Source organism: Dicentrarchus labrax, unplaced genomic scaffold (genome assembly GCF_905237075.1).
Source record: "Dicentrarchus labrax unplaced genomic scaffold, dlabrax2021, whole genome shotgun sequence".
NCBI classification, from domain to species: Eukaryota; Metazoa; Chordata; class Actinopteri; family Moronidae; genus Dicentrarchus; species Dicentrarchus labrax.
In genome coordinates, this window is record NW_026136708.1 from 21,523,405 (window position 1) to 21,546,193 (window position 22,789).

At 39.0% G+C, this 22,789-nt stretch overlaps 3 protein-coding genes across 6 annotated transcripts in view; 1 reads left to right on the forward strand and 2 right to left on the reverse strand.

Annotated features, from left to right (window-relative positions):
* Positions 1-453: 453 nt before the first annotated feature.
* On the reverse strand, positions 454-3,970 carry LOC127368694 (gap junction Cx32.7 protein-like). Its single transcript, XM_051409781.1, has 4 exons — positions 3,830-3,970; positions 2,620-2,772; positions 2,211-2,396; positions 454-1,385 (listed from the first exon to the last, which is right to left on the reverse strand). The coding sequence occupies exons 2-4, from the start codon at positions 2,746-2,748 to the stop codon at positions 768-770; spliced, it is 933 nt and encodes a 310-aa protein (XP_051265741.1). The 5' UTR covers positions 2,749-2,772; positions 3,830-3,970; the 3' UTR covers positions 454-767.
* Positions 3,971-5,444: 1,474 nt separating this feature from the next.
* hsdl1 (hydroxysteroid dehydrogenase like 1) lies at positions 5,445-9,505 on the reverse strand. The gene is made up of 5 exons (XM_051409779.1): positions 9,111-9,505; positions 8,220-8,665; positions 7,848-7,931; positions 7,312-7,449; positions 5,445-7,221 (listed from the first exon to the last, which is right to left on the reverse strand). Exons 1-5 carry the CDS (start codon positions 9,328-9,330, stop codon positions 7,150-7,152), a joined length of 960 nt encoding a protein of 319 aa, XP_051265739.1. The 5' UTR covers positions 9,331-9,505; the 3' UTR covers positions 5,445-7,149.
* A 271-nt stretch (positions 9,506-9,776) lies between these two features.
* Positions 9,777-22,789, forward strand: part of tbc1d32 (TBC1 domain family, member 32) — a 73,329-nt gene continuing 60,316 nt past the window's right edge. For 2 of the 4 annotated variants that reach the window (XM_051409745.1, XM_051409747.1), the window contains exons 1-17: positions 9,778-9,891; positions 11,998-12,166; positions 12,292-12,456; positions 12,934-13,105; positions 13,379-13,450; positions 13,574-13,693; positions 14,025-14,103; positions 14,472-14,575; positions 14,680-14,741; positions 14,986-15,136; positions 15,224-15,283; positions 16,340-16,439; positions 17,746-17,883; positions 19,813-19,902; positions 20,861-21,003; positions 21,689-21,816; positions 22,553-22,754. In XM_051409745.1, the coding sequence (XP_051265705.1) occupies positions 12,012-12,166; positions 12,292-12,456; positions 12,934-13,105; positions 13,379-13,450; positions 13,574-13,693; positions 14,025-14,103; positions 14,472-14,575; positions 14,680-14,741; positions 14,986-15,136; positions 15,224-15,283; positions 16,340-16,439; positions 17,746-17,883; positions 19,813-19,902; positions 20,861-21,003; positions 21,689-21,816; positions 22,553-22,754 (1,941 nt within the window). In that variant the 5' untranslated portion in view covers positions 9,778-9,891; positions 11,998-12,011. Of the gene's footprint in view, positions 9,892-11,997; positions 12,167-12,291; positions 12,457-12,933; positions 13,106-13,378; positions 13,451-13,573; positions 13,694-14,024; positions 14,104-14,471; positions 14,576-14,679; positions 14,742-14,985; positions 15,137-15,223; positions 15,284-16,339; positions 16,440-17,745; positions 17,884-19,812; positions 19,903-20,860; positions 21,004-21,688; positions 21,817-22,552; positions 22,755-22,789 lie in introns of all 4 variants that reach the window. The other 2 variants (XM_051409748.1, XM_051409746.1) reach the window with 2 other exon arrangements.

The following is a 22,789-nucleotide window of genomic DNA, read 5'->3' on the forward strand; positions in this document are numbered from 1 at the left end:
TTGTTTGTTAAAAGCAAAGTAATGTGAATGTTTCCAGCATTTCCAGCTTTCAAACTAGTTTCCTCCACAATTACAAAAATGATTCCAAGGATGTCAAAAAAGTAATTATTTTTTGGGGATAACTATAATATTATTACTGTAATATTAGTAATGAGTTACAGCCCAACACTGCTCACTAAATATAAAACTATTTCTGTTCTCAAAATGACACAAAATGCTTAAAAGGAATAAAATGTTTGCTAATGGCAGCTTGTTTAAAAAGTACAAGAACATTCAGAAATATAAACTCTGCTGGTTCGTGTAGTCTCAGCGGCATATTAATGATTACAAAGTTTAAAACTGCATCAGCACATAATGAACTAAATGCTCTGTAAGCATTATGTGATAGATGAATGAAAGGCTGCAGAGGTTTGAAAATGTTGATTTACAGCAGAAACATGACCACACGGTAAGAAAAGGGACATCTGGAAAAGATCCAGAGGTTTTATTGTATAAAAAAACTGTAACAGCATCTAAAATAATCAATCAATTATCATCAGAATACAATCTCTACAAAGTGAAAACATGGTTAGTTATTTTTGTATTATGTAAAAAAGGTCACTGATATAAAGCAACATTTTGCATGTGACTGAGTCGTGTTTACAGAAGCTGGTTACTCCCCTCCGTCTTTATTTACTGCACACACACACAAACACACATCTTTCCTGACAAGCCAAAGCACACAAATACAGGAACTCAGGGTCGAATCTGACACGTACAACCTATCATCAGATGTGGACTTCCCCCATGTTGTTGTCCTCAGGCGACACGTTCTTTGCAACCTCGCCGACCCCGCCCGTGACCCCGCCCGTGACCCCGTTCACCCCCAGCTTTCGTCCTTGGAGCTCCAGCTCCAGGTTGACACAGTTTTGGATCATCTCGTCGCGGCTCTTAAAAGCTTTCCTTCCCGAAAGCGGAGGCGTCACCGGGGTCACGGTGTAGTCCTGCCTCCTCGCCATGCACTCCTTCACGGCTTTCACGAACAGGTAGAGCAGCTCGACCACACTGAGGAGGAGGGACAGGATTGCCGCCACCAGCATGAACCAGATGATCACCGACTTCTCCGTAGGCCTGGACAGGAAGCAGTCCACCTTGTGGGGGCACGGGAAGCGGGTGCAGACGTAGCGAGTCTGGAGGGTGAAACCGTAGAGAAAGAACTGACCCAGGATGAATAAGACTTCCAGGATGATCTTGGCCACAAGATGGAGGACATAACTGCGAAGGAGACGCCCGCGGATGCTGATCTTGCCGTTGCTCTTGGTGTACTTGGGAACTTTGTAGGTCCTCCTAAGGAAGAGACTGGCCTGGTCATCCAACATGGCCTGCTTCTTCATCCTCTCCTTCACCTTGGATCGGAAGAAAACAGAGTTACAGACTGAAAAGGTGAAAGTAAAGGACCTTTTTCACAGCAGGTTTTGGTTGCTTAGTAACGACAGGTGCGACGATTGAGCAACCTCCCAAAAGTCTTGTTTAAAAGGATAAAAAATGACATTTTCCATGCGTTTTTTAGATGCAACATCTAAACGGCCCCTTAATTTGCAACACCTGTGTTTACCCTACTAGTTCATGTCAAAATGACTGCTGTGAAAAAGGTCTATTAGCTGTACAAAGCAACACGGATGCAACCTTACTTACAGCAGAAGTTCAGGAATTTATGAGATAAAGACTCACTTAGCTCCAAACTGCACAGCGCTAACTCCTTTTTAGCCACATTTGGTCAAATATAAGACAACATGAGCAAACGGATGATCAGCAGGTGAGTTCAGGAGTAGTTTCAGAAGTTTTTATGGTCTTTTTTTTCTGCCATGAAACGTAGAATCATTGATATTATTTGACTTTAAGCAAGCTACATCCACTGTTCTTGATGACAAAATGCTATGAGAAGTGAGTTGTAGATATTGAAAAGGTCGATTTAGGAAGTATGAGTTTTACTTTAAAGTTGCATTAATCAATCTTTGGCCACTAGGGGAGAAATTGACAGACACACAACCAGCATATCTCACCAGTTAACAATGTGGTTATGGTTAAAGTGCCATAACTGGCTCATTCTGTTTTATTGAGACACACACACACACCAAACCCATCATCATCTAGTGATAAGCTACTACAGGTGTGGCATGCCTGGCTCCCCTTGTCACGCCATCATTCATACACCCACTGTGGTGACACACCTTCTTCTCAATGTGGATCACATGAAGGACGTGACCAAGGTATAGCAGCTTCGGCGTCGCCACCGCAAGAATCTGAAGGAACCAGAAGCGAACGTGAGAGATGGGGAAGGCGAGGTCGTAGCAGACGTTCTCACAGCCGGGCTGCCGAGTGTTGCAGACAAAGTCGGACTGCTCATCGCCCCACACCTACAAAGAGATGATACACAGTAACTTAACAGTGCACAATGTTTACTGCAGTTCAAAATGATCCTAGACGTCAAGAGCTCATGAGCTGCCATTTCTGACTTTTTAAGCCAGAGGTGTGTTGGTTAAAAGCACATTTCCTCTTCCTGCTACAGTGCATAGTTTCTACTCCTGAGCTCCATCTGCAGTGTGTTTGAATATGGTGTACGTATATATGTGAACAGACCCTGTCAGCGGCGGTGCGTAGGACCAGGATGCGGAAGACGAACAGCACGGTGAGCCAGACCTTGCCGATCACCGTGGAGTGGCTCTGCACTTTATCCAGCAGGCGGCCCAGCACATCCCATTCACCCATTTCAGTCTCCAGTTGTCCTGCCTTCTGTGTGTGGAGTATGAAAATGATCCATTATGACCCACAGACAGACTGATGCAATAAAAGGTTGAGGGAGTATTTTGCAAACAGAATTGTAGGTTTATAAATTTCAGTAACAGCCCTTGGTTGGACTTGTTGTCGTGATACAGAAATCATTGTAGGTGTAAAAGTCAGAACAGTCAGACTCTCTCACAAGGCCAAACTTTTACTTTATCATTTCTCAGAGTCTTGTGAGTTTTCTGATAGACGCCACAGCTGCTGATTCCAAGTCTCCAAAACATACTTATCTGCTGGAACCCAAAGACTTTAACCTTGTTGAATACCAACCATTGCACTGAGCCCAACCACTGATGTACAAATACACACTGACCTGCCTGCAGCTGATAAGGCTGCTAAGTTTATAGTACTGCATAAGCATTCAAAAACACTCCATTCATAGGTTTTTCTTTTACATCAGTGGTTCTCAACCTTTTTGGTAGTCAAGGATCCCCAAACTGACACACATCGAGAGGCAGATGTAGTCTCAGGGATCCCCTTCTGATCAGATTATTCTATAACTGAGCTGTAGATAAACAATAAAAACTGTGAACACAATAGTCATTATAATCCGTCTCTCATTGGACTAACTTCTGGTTAATTAAATAATAGTGAAATTAAAGTATTGCCCATTTTAAGGGGTCCCCTGCACCCCCGGTTGAGAACCACCTTTCTATATAATTAATAAATAGTTAATTTAGAAATCATCTTTTATAGTTCTTTTCTTTAGGCTTTTTGTTTTTGTGAGTAACTTTTACAACATCAAATGTTTGACTGGCAGCTTTTACAATTAGAAAGTTACATTTTATAGACATCACATAGATTAAGTGACTTATTTTATTTCTTATTTTCATTTAAGAATGTAATTTCTTGCTGCATTAAATTTCCACAACTACATAAATTCCAGTTTCTGAGCATGTCCGTGCACAAATATTCATCATTTTTAAACTATGTACGATACATTTATTGCATCGTGGATTATTACATAACAAAAGTCAGAGAAGTTATTCTTTTAAAATCAACTTACCGGTTGAACAAACCCGCAGAGAAAAAAGGTGGATGAAGCGAGAGAGACGTCTCAGGAGGACAACGAAGACAGGGAGCGAGGTAGAAGTCGTCCTTTTATTGTTTCCTTCGGCATCTTATCTGCAAGGATGGCCTCCCCCAAACCAAAAAACGGACAGTGGCTGCCAACAGAAGACAAACGGAAGGGAAAAGCTGAATAAATGGAAGAAGCGAATGCAGATGTTTGGGGATGTTTGGCTCTCAAATGTTGTGAATCAAACGTTGTGGCCTTTACAGTCACCAGTGTGTTTGGCAGTACGCTTCACCACCATTAAAACCCCAAATTATTATTATATTATTTAAATACAAAGTTTCACCACAAGGTCCATTTAGTAGCTCTTTTCTGGAGCTTTCTACCATATGACAGCAGATGGAGTTCTTTTTTCTCATCCATGACGGTTTAAAAGTTGACCTCGATCTTTTGACCCCCTTTTAATCACAACGTCTATTTACTCGTATTTCTGGAGCTTTTGACTTTTGTGCTGTTTATTTAAACATTTTCAGCAAGTGGACCAACAAGCAGCGAGTTTTATGTTCGCTCAGGTTCACTTGTCCACCTCACAAAGACTCTTTATTTTACTAATCTAAATTTGTCTACTATACTACTAACTATGCTCCATTAATTGTGGAATACCATTTTCAATGTATTCAACATTTTAAAGCACAAACTTATAACATCTTGTTCCTGTTAAACTTTTAGCTTTTAGTCTAGTATTTTTTTCTTTTTGTGTTCTGTATCTCTACCACTATTTAGATTACCACATATTTCTTTATAATTACGGCTTATTAATAGTTTCTTAGAAGGATAAAGGGAACTGTATCTATATTTCACAATATTTACACAACCCTGTGTTGTAAATGACAACAAAATAACTTTGAATATAATTTTAATTCCTGATGATATTCTGTATTTATCTGATTTATTTTGTACTGCTACTTTTTGTACTTTATTACTGGTGTTTTCTGGATTTTTATAGCATTTTAGGCTGTATTATTTGAATGAAAAGAAGCTTTATGAATATATATAAATGAGATATATAAATGCTTATTATGTATATTTAATAAGTATAACTATATATATGAAATGTTTTACTACATTTCCTTAATTTCTAATTCATTTTAGCATATTCTGATAAAAAAACTCGATGTAAACAATATCTGAATGCCTCTTAGGACACAGTCTGTGTGCACGATATTTACACCTACAGTATATTCACAGACACTGGTTTTGTTGTTTGATGCTCACAGAGCAGCAGGTTTACTCTGCACCTCACGTGCATCATCTGGTTTACAAACAGTCTCTGACCTGGCTGATCCGAGGGGGTCACAGGGTGAACTCAGGCAGCCGGCGTGGTGCCTGTCCATGGACGTAAATGATTGACACCAGCTTGACGTTTTAAGAGAAAAACAGGGCGTTTGTGGCCTTCAGCGTATAGATAAGTTATTTCATATATACTATACTATATATACACACCGGAAACTAAATGCCTTCCAGTCAGATAACAGACTAATCTTCACAGACAGACACTTTTATCTAAAACCTTTATAATAGAATATAAGAGACAGGACAGTATGAGGATGGAGGAAGAGTTTTATTGGTCTAAGTTTGTGCTATAGTGACACATTATCATATTTAAGTCAACATTTGTATATACTGTACTGTATGTGTAACCAACAACTCAACACAATATACCTGAATGTCTTCACATTTTAAATATAAATACTCATTTTAGAGCAATATCTACATATACTCAAATATAGTTTGTCAGTAAAACATCAAAATCTCACTCTTTCAGTGCATTTCAAATTCACTCCTGGAGATGCTTGAACCTTGTACTCGGAGCAAAGTCACCACATCCACCTAAAACTATCGTTCCACATTCACCACCACACACTTATTTGCTGTAAAACACTCTTTTCTTTAAAGAATGTATACGTATAAAACCTCACTGGCAAGCCAATTAAGCTAAAGGCATATTCACATTGCAAGAATATATTCAGATTTATGCTTTCCTTTGGTCACAATTTAAGTTAAATGTGTCCTTTGCACCTCAATTAACATATTTTCTTCTACTTGAGTTATATTATTGCAAAAAATACACTTAAATTACACTTCAAGCAGCTACAAGGAACTTTCACTTTCTTGATTATGGCGACCCCTGTGGATAAAATCTGTTTTTTGTGTTTCTACAACCTCAGGAGTCCAACTGAATCCGACCTGGTGGCAGAAATTAAGAAGAACTATAAAGAAACAGCCAATCTTCTCCCTGATGGTCTTTATGCAGGTCATACAGAGGGTTCAGTCTTAAATTAACATTGTTTCACACAAAGTTAAAAACTCCTTGTAGTACTTTAAGTAATTTAATGTTATCTGCAGCTTTTGCTCAATCAAATATAAATAGGTTTAGAAGAATGATCCTATCTGTCTGTTTAATTTAATGATGTTTGGGTTTGGTTCTGGGCTGAACAACCATTTGTTCTTTGTGTGTATGTGCCTCATATTGTAGGCGTGGTCACACAGTGATGGTAGAAAGCAGGTACAACCAGAATGAACTGGAAAGTCAAATGTCAGCACACAATAAGCACAGAGAGCATTCATAACCCAAATCCTTTAGGATGGAATTACTACAGGATACAGGTTAGGTTAGAATATCAGTAGTTATTACCTATATTTATATTTATGTGTTTGTTTATTGATTTGTTACCCTGCCTCATGATTATTATTATTATTTTCTGGTTGCAGCTTTATTCTTGCCTTTGTTTTAATGTGTTATTTTTGATCTTTTGATCTCACCTGTACATCTATACTGTGTGCAACTTGTTTGAACAAACAGAAAAATAAATTCTACATTCTCTTGTATCTTTTATATCTTATGAACCAGGCCTTTATGATCCACGTTGGCCACCATCTGAGTGGAAATATCTTATCAAGCATCAAGTCCAGGCACCAAACCAAACGATTATTATGCTCCAATAATCATCAACGACCTTAAAATCTTAAAGCCAAACCCAGTTTTCAATGGCAAAAGACATGTAACGTCAGGTTATACGTCACACTATAGTAATCTTTATATATATCCATTCATTATAATTCCACTGCAACTTCCCTCGAAAGTGGTACCATATCATTCGAATAAAACCTCTGAACCTCGACAGAGCCTGAGAGTTGAACAACTTGACACGGATGGCAGAAGAAACTAAAACTCTACACTGACTCCAGTAACGAGAAGCTCCAGTAAGGTGGGTTCAGTCTTCAGCGAAGGGAGCAGAGAGGTTGAGCTCTTAGCTCGAACTGACGAGCACACGCGCTCCGAGAACCCAAATCCACTCCGGGATACATCTCATCAGTCCGTACTGCGAAGGAAAAGAGAAGCACATCATCACACAGAAATGTTTCAGATTCAGCTGGAAAATATGTATCAGTGACTTATTGTGTGTCCCGACCTGCAGTGTGTGAGGCCAGTAGCCGGTGGTCCTGTTAGAGACGCCCAGGGTGGAGATGGCGTGGCGAGCGTAAACCTCCGGCTTCGGTGCGAACCAGCTCGGTCTTGATGAAAATGGTTGTCGCCCACTTGATGCTATCTGGTGACACAAACAGAAATACTGTATATATAAAACACACTTTATACTCAGAGAATAAACTGATTTCACCTGTCAGCTAATTAATAATAATCACCTTTAATTACAGAACCCATGTGACATTATAAGCAATAAACAATACATACAATATACACTCAGCTGCAGTCTGTATTACAACCTACATGAAGGGCTGAATGTTATAAAGCTTCTGTGTTTATTCTTTTATAGAGATTAAACTTTATGGCCATTTTAGAGGTTGTACTGTGGAGCCTACATAAAAGAAAATCCCTTTATGACATTAATGAAGGGTTTACTGCAGGTCTGCTTTACACACTGCTTTCGGTGCTTGACACAGTTTGGTTGCCACCAATGAGTTCGGTACCCATATCAATGAAATCTACCTGGAAAGGAATCAGACTTTGGACAAAAATCCCTTTGCCGCTGTACTCGAGGTGAAGAGCTCTTGAGAAATGATCCAGGTAGCCCTGAAAATGTCAGGAGCAGAAAGAGAAAGAGGAATTAGAGAAAGAGAGAAAGAAAGAATGAGAGGGATGCAAACACGTTAGCCCTGCCCCTGACACATGACCCTCACAGTTTAGTTGGATTTTTACTTTCTCTGCTTGGAGATACGAGCATTAATCAACCTTTTTGGGACAGAGGCATTTTATATTTCTCGTTACAAATGTGTTTTTTAACTCGATGCCAAATCAAAAAAGTGAAACAGATCTGCTCTCCAGAGGTTACAGATGTGTATCTCCAGGGCTTTGTCTCACAGTGGAGGCGGTGAGTGTCACTCTTCCAGGCAGGGGTCTGCAGCAAGCACCCGATGATATATTGACCACAGCTCCTCTGCAGCGCTCCACCATCCCCGGCAGCACCAACCGGGCCATCACAGTAGCGACCGCCACGTTCTTATTCACCGAATCCAACAGGGCCTGCTCGGGGATTTCAATCAGGCTCCGAGGGGAAACCCCAGACTCGTCCACGCAGTTCACCAGGAAGCCGATGTCTTTACCCCGCATGGCTTCTTTGATGGGTTTGCTGGCCGCCTGGTCCAAAGAGAAGTCAGCCAGGACCACAACGGTTTCCACGCCGTAGCTCTGGGAGAGGGATGCGGCGGTGTCTCTAACAGACGTGTGGTCCTGAGTGACAAAGATGATGCTGATGCCGTGCCTGGCCAGCTCCTCGGCGTACGCTCGGGCCACAGGGTCTGATCCACCTGAAGAGAGAGAGAGAGAGAGAGAGAGAGAGGACAATAAATACCAAACACCAGGAAGAAATGAGGATATAAAACAGTTTTTCCTGACTCCGGCTTCTCAAATGTAAAGAAATGTCCTCAAATTTCATTTTTTTCATTTAAATTATTAAAAAAACTGCAAAATTTTTGTTTCATTGCAACTAGTTTTGTGCAACTGACTGTTAAAACACCCAAAGACACGAAACAGAATCAAGTTTAAGAAGCTGAAACCAGCCATGTTTGCTTGATAACTAACTGCTGGCTCTCAGTTTCTTATTGATCTGTTAATTGATTAATTGCTCAAATGATAGCAGCCCCTAGCTTTTTGTAATTAGGTTAAATGTGATGATCAAATCCCCACCCCCCCCACCCACACACACACACAGATCCACAGCAGCATCCTGACTCCTGATGGTTTTATCCTCACCATAAATAACAGCCCAGTCACCAAATCTCTGGCTCAGCCTCTTGCTGGGGATCATCCTCGGCAGAAAGTGCACCCTCACCAACGTGCAGCAGTCTCTGAGCAGGATTACCGCCCTGCTGGCCGTGTACAGAGCTCCCACCAGGGCCAGGGTTTCGAAGTAAAAACTGCACGACCGAGAAATCTCTCTGTACAACAACTGAAAGCTGTCAACAGCCGCCATGGTCGCCGCTGTCGAGTGAGTGAGGTCTGTGTTTATAAACCACGGTGCGTTCACTGGTGGGTCGGCTGAGTGGGGGAAAACACGACGCTGTGTTTCTACATCCTAAACGTCTGAGGAAAGTGGTGCGGGGTTGGACAGACAGACAGAAAGTACGGCAACCCGGCAGACGGAGCAAAACATTGAGTCACGTGATTGTGTGCTTTCTGTGGCGCTGCATTCAAGAGCACTGAGAAAAAATCCGTTCAAATAAGCTTTAATAGTAACGCTTTTTTTTTATAGCGGTATTAACATTCGTGATAGTTGAATAATATTAAAGCGATTGTATGATTTATTACATCTCCACATTCTTTGTTATATTTAATATATTTATATATATCATTATGCGTATCTGACTGTGTGAAGCTCATATTTCCGACGCGTTTGAAGGCGGCGCTTTGTCATCAAACATCCCACAATGCACCGCACTTGACGCTGAAAAGTGGCCGTTTCCATGGAGACGCGGCAGCCGAGCGCTAGCAGCATGCTACCTGGATGAAGAGCTGTTACACATCCCAAAAACAGGTGAGTTGTTTTAAAATGTGTTGAATACGGTTTATATAAAGTTTAGTAGAGCCCGGAGGTTTCACTGGTTTTCACTCAGCTGCGCTTTCTGTTTAAATTCGGGCTGTTTTGCCGCTTTTAGCCCGCCGGGGTACAATGGTGCACTTAGCATCCACTGGGGTTAGCTCCAAAGTGAAAACGTAAATATAAAATAATATAATATATAACATATATATAATATATATATAATAATTAGTTTGGGTTCAAAGCAGAGACACATTCATTAATTGTTGCTGTTTTGATTTTTATTTGTATATTTGAGAGGAAACGGCTGTTTAACATTAACGTTAGATAGTTCCTCATGAAATAACGTTACCTTATTTTCACTATAGAAACAGCTGTTATATATTATTATATTATATATTATTATATATTATATTATATTATATATTATTATATTATATTATATTATATTATATTATATTATATTATATTATATATTATATTATTATATATTATATTATTAATTATATTATATTATATTATATATTATTATATATTATATATTATTATATTATTATATATTATATCATTATATTATATTATATTATATTATTATATATTATTATATTATATTATATTATTATATTATATTATATTATATTATTATATATTATTATATAATATAATATTATATTATTATATTATATTATATTATTATATTATATTATATTATTATATATTATTATATATTATTATATTATTATATATTATATATTATTATATTATTATATATTATATATTATTATATTATATTATATTATATTATTATATTATATTATATATTATTATATATTATATATTATATTATTATATTATATTATATTATATTATATTATATATTATTATATATTATATATTATTATATTATATTATATTATTATATTATATTATATTATATATTATTATATTATATATTATTATATTATTATATATTATATTATATTATATTATATATTATTATATTATATTATTATATTATATTATATTATATTATATTATATTATTATATATTATTATATTATATTATATTATATTATTATATATTATTATATTATTATATTATATTATATTATTATATTATATTATATTATATATTATTATATATTATTATATTATATTATATTATATATTATATTATTGTCACACTTATTGGTGATGAACTGACTGAGTACAGGTTACTTTGTGATATTCAGGAGTAAAATGATCTGTTGATGTGTCCTATAAACATAAATTATTAACTTAATGTCTCATAAAGCACTGGTTCACTAACCCTTTCACCTTAAGGGACCCCTTTTCTATCATTCCCTGATACCCTGAATAATATTTTACAGATATTTCATGTTATATTAAAAACTGCACAATGAATCCAAACCGTGAGCTCCAGATTATTTCCTGTTTAGGGAACTTTTTATACAGTTTTCTGTCTTTATTATGTATATTTTTTCACTTATTTTTTGATAATCTTACAGACTTAATAGGCTTCTGTTGATAAATTCACTGTTTTCTTGTCCTTGACACTGTTATTGTTCTATTAGACCATTTACTGCTGAGATATTGACCTACTGTATATATCTTTAAGTATTATTACACCCTTCAAAATCAAGAAGACCTCATGACCCTCCATGAAGCTTTGGGGACCCCCCCGGTTGGATGAAGGATAGTTACAGTGTGGATCCTTATTTGTGTGTGTCTTAAGTGTAACTTAAACAAAAGACAAACATCCCTTTTTGCACACAGTTGCATTCAGGAACATTTCCATTAGCCTTAGAGACCGGTAGATTTAGGTGAAACTGAGAATGAGTTTTGCTGTCCTGTCTTGAGTTAAACTTCAAATATACCTATTATATTATAAGGAAAAACAAACTATCAAAGCACAAAGTTGCTGCATGTAATGTACAAGTTAATTTTTAGCTGTAAAGACAACAAACTCAAATATATGTCCCTTTTTTTTTTAACTAAAGTTGTCTGTCAAACCCTGGGTGACACTGTATATGGTACTGGCCCCTCCCCATCATACATTTACACATTTATACTCAGTAAACTCTATTTCTGTCCCATCTTAAGGAGCAGCTGTAGACATGTCTCAGTTGTCGGCTGATGACGAGGTGGAGTTGCAGTCCCTGCTCAGACAGCTTCTGAGAAGCGTCGACGACAGGATCTCTGGCGCTCCGTCGACCGAATGTGCCGAAGAGATCCTCCTTCACCTGGAGGAGACTGACAAGAACTTCCACAAGTAAGTCTGTGAGAGCTAAATATTGTGGCAGCAGGCCCCATATAAGTGGAATAAACCCCCCTGTTGTAAGTATTTGTTTAATAGTCAGCAATGAAGGCATTCACATATACCTCAATGCTCTCCAGTTATGAGTTTGTGAAGTACCTCCGTCAGTACGTGGAGAGCTCTCTGGGGACCGTGGTGGAGGACGAGACCAAGAACTTGACCAGAGGAGATGGACAACATGCAATAGGCTCGGGTCACGACACCTTGATCCACGCCGTCACCCGGAGGACCAGAGACTCAGCTGAGTGAGTTCGGCTCAAACAAACCTCTGAGCTCGGTGGAGAATCTGACTTTCTTATCGGGAAGTTTAAGTCTAAATTCCAAGTAACACCCTGCAGTGTTTTTTTTTAGATAGTTTAATATTCTGTGATAAGCAGCATCCAATGACAATGATATAACTTTAGCTGTAGCTGGGTGGCAGTTGTTTATTATGTAGGTATTTACAATTTTCTGTTTCTTTCTTGTGTTTTTTAAAATTGGAAAACTGCGATACCCCGCAGTATAGCAGTTAATGTGGAGTTTTATCTTTTTATTTTTGTAGAATGCAATAAAATAAAAGTAAACTAAACGAAAAGTTGTGTTTCTGCTGCATCATACACCTGAACCCGTCACAGAACAGAATAAACAAAACAAATCAGCTGTTATGGACAGGGGGTTGAGCTATATGAGTCTGAAACAAGGCGACATTAATAATACACTAATGCACTTCTTTCTGTGTTCAGGTACCAGCAGATGATGCACACCTTGAAAAACACCATGATCATGGTGGTGGAGTCTTTAATCAACAAATTTGAGGAGGACCAGATGAGGAAGGAGGAGATGCAGCAGCAGCACAGTCAGTCCAACAACCAGTACACTGACAACTGCTCCGACAGCGACTCCTCCTTCAACCAGGTCAGAGACACAGTAGATTCACTCTGAAGGCAATAGATTCTTCCATTTTATTAATTTATTGCCTTTGTTAAGTTCCAAGATTGTGTCTTGGCAACAGTCTCTGGATGGCATTGGTCACAACTGCCGTTCCTTTTCCACGGTAGAATAAATGTAGATCCACCCAGTGACCCCTGAACCGTCTGGTGTGGTGCCATCGGACAGTGAAAGCTCTTTTAAAGTTTGGTTTATGGAGGATCATAACATTCTTTGATTCGTGTCCATTTTCTTTTACAGAGTTATGCTTTCATCAGACAAGAGCAGCTGCAAGCTTTGGCTGAAAAACTCGACTCCAGCAAACCCAAAGAGGTAGAGAGGCTCACTTACTTAAGTAGACATTATGGTGGTGAACGTTGCTGTTGCATTGCACGGTGTATAAGCAGACATATTCAAACATTGCTTTGCTTAAAGGGGATGTAACTGTGTGTGTAGGTGCGTTGGGAGGCTCTTCAGGCGCTCTGCTGTGCCCCTCCGTCCGACGTGCTGAGCTGCGAGAGCTGGAGCAGCCTGCGCAGGAACCTCTGCGCGGCGCTGACCGACCCCGACCTCAGCGTGAGTCCTGAGCAGCCTCATCCACTCAGTAGTGTAGCAAGCAGTGTCTCACTCAAATTCACCTTTAATTCATTTACAAATGAATCAATAATAATCATGTAATCCTTATGAACAATTTCAGGCTTTTATAATTAGTGACAACAAACACAAAACACGTCTCAAACAATCTGCCACAGCTGCTTTATTGAGGAGAAAACAAGACAACACCAATTATTATTAAGTCCCTAATAATTTAGAGCTGATTGGTAACAAAAGTGCAAGCTGCTCTCAATAGAGGCTGCAAACCTTTTATTGAGTGATTATCTTTCTTCTCATTATGTTTCTCCATCAGGATCATGTTCTGCAGTTCTTTGCCAAAAGCTTCTCCTCCTCTCCACTGAATGTGACACGAGAGATCTACACCAGCTTGGGTAGGCCAATTCTGAATGGACGACATCTGAGTGCATGTGCAATCCTGCTAGTATTATCTAGTCATGCAGACACTGTAATTTTGGTTTTAGGGTACAAGATTATGTATAAGAGATCCATCTCTCACCCCGATACAATGCAGGTGAATCCACAGACCGCACTGATAGTGGAATCAATGGAATTATTTTATACTGAATAAATAATTCACAGGCCTCCATGTGGACAGTTTTCATTGGGACTATGTCGTTTTAGATTTGGATTCTTTTACAATGTCTTTGAATTGTTAAATTAAGAATATTATGCTCTGTGTATATCCTGCATTATGTATGTGACCACTAATATTACCTTTTTTTTGTCTTTTGGTGTGCAGCTAAAACCGTGGAGTCCAGTTTCCTGTCTCACAAACTAAGCTTTCCAACCGGCTCAGCTGTCTTCGACATCAACAGACCTGAGATCAGTCGTCTTCTCAAACAGGTACACCCTTCTTTTATCTTACAGTGTTTAAAGTGTATCCACATGCAAACACATTATAGCTTTCTCTCTCTCTCTCCCTCTCTCTCTGTCTGTTCTCGCCTCAGATTCGATTGATGAACGACTTTCAAAAGGAGGTGACAACCTTTTGGATCCGCCATCCTGAGAAGTGAGTTTGTTGCCAGGTTCAGCAGGTTGATTGTAAAGATATCCTACACTGCCTTTTAGTGAAACGTGTAATTTGGTGCACATATCTAACTATTCATGCTTTACAAATGCTTCTAAATGTACAGTATGCTGTAACGGGTTTACACATGAATATCCCAGTCCAAATGTGCTCCACTTTTCTTTATTATATCCAGAGTGATGTTTTACGTTCAGTACATTTGTTTCTTCTTTCTGCCCTGCTTTAGATACATGGAGGAAGTGATAGAGAGCACCTTCTCCTTGCTGTCCTTCCCTCATGAACATGGCTCAGCCTCACCAGGGACAGAGAAAGCACTGGAACCCATTCACCTACTGGCCTTATTGGATATTAAAGCGACCTGGTTTAAAAAGTGGATGGTGTGTACTGCAAATGAACAGTTCTATTCCTTCCTGTCCCATTCTGTCTTTTCTCTGTCCTGATTTGTCTGCCTCTCCCTCTCTCAGCACGGATACTACAGTCGGACTGTAGTTCTCAGACTCCTGGAGAGAAAATACAAGTCTCTGGTGAGTGATTCACTCAGCAATCAATATCTCTCGCTAGCTCCTTTTGTACTTCTGAGAAGTCCAGCACCGTAAAGAAACCACAGAGAATCTCAATAGACACCAGAAACCATTGCACTGTTGAGTGCATTCAAGACAGACACAACTCTGTGTGAACTGGGGAAAGGTAGGAATCTGGAACAAACTCTGTTAGGCCTGTAGTTCAGTTATTCTTTGAGTAAGCTGATGATTCTGGTTTCATACTTGAGCCTCAGAAAGAAGCTGAATTTGCTGTTCTACTTCCTGCCTTTACTGTACCAAGATTCTGCATCTAGACCTCAATGAAATTCCTATTTATGCCCGTGTATTTGTGGACTATGTGCAGTTCACACAGCCAAACAGTGCAGGTCAATGCGGGAGTCTTTGAGACAAAGGGGCACCGGAGTGGAGAGCCACTTTGACATTTAAGAATTGATTGTTAAATCCTCAACCTCCCTCTCAACTCTTAACCCGACTTTACAGAGGATTACTGTGGAATCACCGCTGAAACTTTCTCTAAAGTAAACGTCAATAACTTTCCCAAAACAGTGTAAAGCCCAAACTACTCTTACATTGCACTGCACTGAAATTCCCTAAAGGGCTCGGATTAGATTAAAATGAACAGTTCTGGTCTTAAAACTCTCGATTAAGAGGTTCGATAAGAGGAGGCTGCGCTGAACTCGTGACTGTTAAAGCCTCATGAGTTAATGCTTGCCAAACTGAAAGAGAAGGGTAGCTTCCTCACTTTTATTAATGGTGGGGGTCTTTAGAAAGCACTATGTAAGAGAAGGCCTTAATGTAAGTCCTGTGGGATGTTGTGTTTGCTCTCAGCTCTTATTTTTGTTCTCTTTCTGTACTTTGTTACGTTATGTTAAAGGATTATTGGCATTTCTTCAGTAAGTCATTATAGTTATGTTAGGGCTGTTTATAGCAGCACCCAAACTTGTCATTAGGAGATTAGTAGTTATTATTTAATTTAACCAATCAGGTGTTTGCAACAACTACAATAAGACGCTTTGTTTTAATCTTTATTCGTTTCAGATCGTAGCAGCCCTTCAGCAGTGTATCCATTACAGTGACTCCTGTGAACGTTTCACAAATGACTCAACTGATCCCGGGTCAGCCGAGCAGCAGGACACCGGTAGGTAAAGCAGTCCGTGAAGTTGAACAGGTTTATGTACTCTCTCAGGCATATCCAAACTCTGAGTGGTAAGCATCAGCACATTTGCAGTAATGCTGATTTAATGTGTCCTGTGAAACAAACCAAAAAATAATACACTCAGACTGAACTCCTGTGAAAAGCCTAATGAGAAAGTAATGCTTCATTTGAAGCCTGTGGGTGTTAAATGTATTTGCACCTAGACTTTTCAGTCATCATTTATTCAGTTTTCTTAATGTGCACATGCTGTTTCTGCTGCCATTAAAAGAGAGGAATGCAGAGAAAAACAGTAGAAAGAACGGACATAAAAACTGTTGAGTGATGGAGAGAAAAGAGTGATTGAAAAATGAACACTCGGTGAAAGACGTGACTAAATAAATGATTAAGCTAAAGCAGAAAAGACAGAAGGCATATGTCAAAGTATAATAACAAACGATGCATCTGAAAGCCTCTATTCCCAAAAAAAAGAGACTGATATGATTTAGGATGCAATCTGACACATGCACAGGACTTACTTAAAGGACCAGCGTGTAGGATTTAGTGGCATCTAGCGCGGAAGTTGCAGATTGAAACTAACTGAGCACTGCTCGCATCTGTATTTGACAACCCAGGAATGAGAACGGGCTGTGAAAATCCAAATAATGCCAAACGAGGGAGCAAACTCGCACTCACACAAAATACGTTTTGCTGAAGCGACGCTGAATGTAAACAAAACTTTTATGTGTTTACAAGGAAAATCCACAGGGCACCTGTTTAAAAGCTATTTAGATAAAAGATTTTAGATTTGATAAGATGAAATGGAAGTCATAAAAAAGGAGAGTATAATTATATATAACAGTATGAGATGAGTCACTGAAACGGCTGGAGAAAGCCGGGAAGTGGAGCGTTGAGTTAAGATTATTTTGTCTCACCACTGTGCCCACAGTCAAGGATGAACCTCCTGCCTCACTCCTCCACTCATTTGAAGAATGGAGCGATTGTTTACAGTGTTTAATCAACAAGAGTTACATAGATTTCACTTCCAGTTGCACATTAAATAGTGAAAATTCAATAAGCGGGGAGTGAATGTGGCGTAAGTGAATGTCGGTGTGTTATCTCCTGGAAGCCAGCTGGCTCGTGGAGACTGAACATTTTGACCTTCTCTTGGTTGGAGTGGAGATACGCCGATTCCAGCATCTTTTTCATAAATGTCAACTATATTCTGGACCTAATGGAAACTGGAAATGTGATTACAACAAAAGTCTAGACAGTTCAACTTATGAATTTAAATTTTCTGTGATTGTTTCAGGTTCTGACCAGAGGAGTGTTTATACAGGAAAAGAGCTTGAATATGTCTTCTTTGTCCACTCGCTGTGTGTCCTGGGGAAAGTCCTCATCTACACCAATGGCAGAAAGCTCTTCCCCATCAAAGTTAGGAAGCGCAAAGGTATAACAATGTCACCTGTATTTAAACATCTGTCAGCGTGTTGGGTATAATATTTAATGTCTTGCACAGTTTTTTGTCAAAGGAATTTTATAAATAAAGGAGTGTTAATGATGGGAAGGTCAATACAACTCTCATATCTACAAAAAAAAAACTACAATTCATCATTTTATGGTCCTGACTATTTCTTGGCCAGGAGCAGTAACTTCCCCGAGTGTCAACTGGTCCTGGCCAAGAAATAGTCCAGCACATAACGTACTGTTAAAACGTACTTTTGTAGAGATAAAACAAACTTCATACAAAAACATCAGGCGTTTGTGGCTGGATTTGTCCCCGTTTTAAGTCTTTGTGCTAAGCTAAACTAACCGGCTACTGGCTGTTCATGTAGCTTCATATTTACCGTACCACGAGAGGGGTTTCCATCTCCTCATCCGACTCTACACCACAAAAAGATGGAGCGTAATTCTGAGCTGAATACTTAATATTGACTCATTCACAAATTAGTTTAAATGATTTGGAGTTCAAGCAAAAAATAGATTGTCTGAGTGTAGTAGTTCATTGCCCCGTGCATTTCCCACAAAAGTAATCTTTACAGCGGATAATCTCATGCTGGAATGTGTCCGATCAGCTTACACATGGTACCACTCCCTCTGGCCCTCCTGTGCAGTCTTAATCACTGATAAAGTTATGTAATGGCTGAATGATAAGTAGGCAGACCATTAAAACAGACTCACCGTCTGCAGACGACACTGTTTTATTTAAACATTAATCACTTTTCTTCCAAGTAAGTCTGGAGGAAATCAAACCAGTGACGTTAGCAGGTTTATATTGATCATAAGACCCACTCTTTGGGTTGGGGCCTGTTTGATGAGTCCTCCACACCTTGAAGTGGGCACCAGTCAGATCAGTTTCTCACCCATATGCGTCACAATATGTGTCAGTTCCTTTTCCATTTTTATTGAGAAGGTTTTCCCTGTTTTATTTCATATTGTATTCATTTATTTAACTGAAAGATTCGATTCTCTGTCATAGACACACACAGAGTCAGTTGATTTTAACTTTAATTATTACTAAGGTGTGATTTTTTGCTTATTACTAAAATAAAAACAGTTGTACAACTAATTCTGAGTAACAACTAAATAGCTCTAAGGTAGTGTAAATAATAAAATATCACAGAATTATAATCACTGGTGGTAAAACAGCAGGTTTTCTGCCAAACATCATTTTTACATCACTTTATTGATGTGATATTTCAATATCGATCGAGCTTACCACAATATAGTAGGTGGCTCCTGCCAGTCAGAGAGCTAATGCACACGGTAACCATGGCGATCCAAACTCGCCTCTAGTTTCGACTAACACAACCCAGTCCCGTTCATAGCAACATTTATCCATTCCCAGAGCCTAAAGAAGTTACTTTAAAATGCTTTTTTTGTCCAACCAACAGTCCGAAACCCAAACATAAAACCTAGAAACACAGCAAATCTTCACATTTGAGAGTCTGGAACCAGCACGTTTGACATCTTTGCTTGATAAATTAGTTAAAAGATTAACCGATCATCATAATAGTTAATTGATTAATTGGTTAAACACACTAATTGTTTCCAGCTGTAATGTGGATATGAAGTATGTGTTATGAAATATATATATCATATTCATATAAAACCCCTTCAGACATGCCTGTAATAAAATGTTACTGTATAAATTCTACACACTGTATATTTGACGTGTTTGACATTCAGTTAAAATAAAAAAATGTTTTTAAAAAACACACCAGATACTAAAATCTGATGCAAACTGTGAACTCAGATGAACTTCGTCTTCAACAAAACTCCACACCTGGACTGAGTCCATTTCCTCCTCAGCAGTACTCTGTGTCCCCGTGGAGACACTACCTGGCTGATTTACTCATTTATGATGTCTTTGTTTCAGATCCAGTCAGCCTGACGGACCTGGTTGTCATCATGATAAACATCATGTACCAACACCCTCAACCTCGGCACAGCGACCCCTCACACACAGGTGGGGCCCCGCACACTCACACACATACGGATATAAAGTACACCTGGTTTCTGTCTCAGATTGCGAGTCTGGAGTCAGGAACACAGTGACCCTCCCTATGAGGCATAACAGCATTGCTCAGACCATATCTTTTATCTATTAACCTTGAGTCAGGCAGTTCTATGGTTGTCTCCTGGAAGACCTCTCTTTATTGCACCATTCATTCTCATACACTGCCAGTGCCAGAGATCAATAGCATCTCCTATCTCGACTTTGTTAGGGAATCATCTTGTTTGGCTACTGCAGGGAATCATGTTGTGCAAGTTACAGACTTATATAATAGTTTATCTGCAGTGCTGACGAAGAGCACCTGCACCCCATGTGAGAGTATGTTATGAATAGGGCCTGGATGCTGAAGAGAGTTATTTTAATTTAAAGCTCCATTTGTCAACATTTAAAGGTCTATTGTGTAACATATAGGTACTGTATGTTTGTGTATGTTTTCCTCAGTTTATAATCACCTGAAGGTACCTTGTTACCTTAGAATGAGCTGTTTTTAGTATTATATTATATAGTATTATCAGCAAAATGTACTTGAAATATCAAAAGTTAAAGAACTTATTATGCAACATGTAAGCAGTATTTCAACGTTTGAGCTGGTTAAGATGAAGCAAAACTTTACATACTGTAGGGTAGTTTGACCTTTAACGGTGCATTGCATTTTATAAACGGATCATTTGTCTTGTATGTGAAATCTTAAGAGTAAAAAGTTCCGTTCCATAGTCGAGCAGAAGTCTAAAATAGAATAAAATGGGATTATTTTAGTAGTTACAGATTCCAACCCCCCTCGCCTTATCCTCCCGTTCCAACTTGTATTGACATGCGTGTACTTCTTTAATAATATGGGAACATGGTCCATACACACAAAGCACATCGATTCAGTTGTAATAAGGTTTCAATTTACCATTTATGTGCTCAGACTCGCTGTCGCCCAGCGGCCTGGCGATGGAGGTGCTGTGGATGCTGTGCGAGAGGACAGAGTGTGCAGCAGAGTGTCTCTACCAGACCCCCGTAATAGAGACGCTGCTGGCTCCTGTTATAGCTCTGCTCAATGGACAGCAGGTCAGACACTCACACACACACACATGCAGAAACACAATGGAGACTCATTAATAACAAGTAATTACATGTAGAAAGTTTGAAATTGAGAGTTTCTAGTGTTCATATAATAAGCAGGTAAACTATGTGTTGAAGTGTGTAATTTAAATTCAGTTTCAAGGTCTTTTACATCCTGCTAAGATTAAAATTATGCAGAAGGCTCTGAATACTTGACTCCTGTTTTTAAAATGGTCAAGTTTAAAGAAGTCTGACTGTGCTTTAGCTCGTACTCTACTGGTCTATTAACATGTATTCTCTGACGGGTAGCTCTAATTTTAACCCTCAGCATCAACTACATAAAGGTCTACCATGCCATGCTCACTACCCCAAACCAAGTTGTTAACCTTGATTGGAAAACCATATCTGAACTCCAAAGTGTTTGTTAGATGTTAGAAGGACACAAAAGAGCAGCTGTTAATTTGTCACCACAGGACAGTTTGTTTTTGTTAAAGGTCAACCTTTCAAAAAGCTGTGTGAAATTGTGGAAGCGTCGCTTTATGAAAATATAATATCTTTTCCTTAGTTCTATGATTGTCAAAGTTAATTATGTTATTCCAATATTCAATATCTGTTCATCCCTCTTAGGCTTCTCCTTGTTTTCTGAATCAGCTGGGTAACTTTTGTCTGTTTTCTTCTCTACGGTTCGCAGGCTAAATTAAAATCTCCCGCAGCAACACTGACTCTCATCGCTGATGTTCTGGCTCGCATCGCAAACACCGACAGAGGATTAGCTCTCTTCTTATACGAGAAGAATCTAGTTCTAGCCCACAGCGAGAGGTGAGACAGTGTGATTGAATTATGATTAAATACGCAGTGCCATTTTGTATCTTTCATGGTAATGAATAAATTAAATTTTTCTGACTTAGCAAGCAGACTCCAATATAAAGTTAGGTTTGCATAACAAATCCTCCTGGTTCTGCGCAGGGAGCAGATTAGACCCGAGGATGTTGCTGGTTTGTCATTCACTGCGATTATATCTTTGATCTACTCATACTCCAACAAAGTATGTTTTATTAAAGATGCTCAGGGTCACTTGAAGCCCCAAAGTTAGTTTTATATTCTGTTTTAATTGGCTGACCCTGACCAGCGTGTAACCTGGTTCAGTGTCCGACCTTAAACTACGGTCGGTTGTTGTGAATTATCAATAGTGCATTCTCTAAGGCTGATGCTGCTGTTGGGTAGAAAACTTTGTTTTGACTACGTGCTCTAGTCTGCCATTAATACTTGCATGCACCTCCTCTGAGAAATGTGTTGTAAAAATGAACAAATAGACTTTAATCACCATGTTTCTTGCCAATCAAGGAATTAAAAATGAGCTAACAATACAACTTACAGTCATAAAGAAATGTACTAGAATGTATTTAACGTTTAGAAAACAAGGGAAGTCACAGACTGAGATTAGGACTGTTCTGAGTCGCCTGGAAGGACTGACTGACTCATATTACACACATAAAAATCTGTCCATTGTGTCTTGTATCAACATATTTCTCTTTGTGTCCGTTCTCCTCCACAGAACCTTCGCCGCTCACGTCACTGTACAGTTCACCCTCAGGCTGCTGGATAAAGAGCTGTCCTCGCTGAGTGAATCCGACACGTCCCATACGTTATGTGGAGCCTTCATCTTTGTCTGTAGGCAGATATACAACACCTGTGAGGGTTTACAGGTCCTCCGACCCTACGGCCTGCACAAGGCTGTAGCTGCTGCCTGGAAAAAGGTACCTGCACTTTATTTCTCAGAGTAACGCTGATC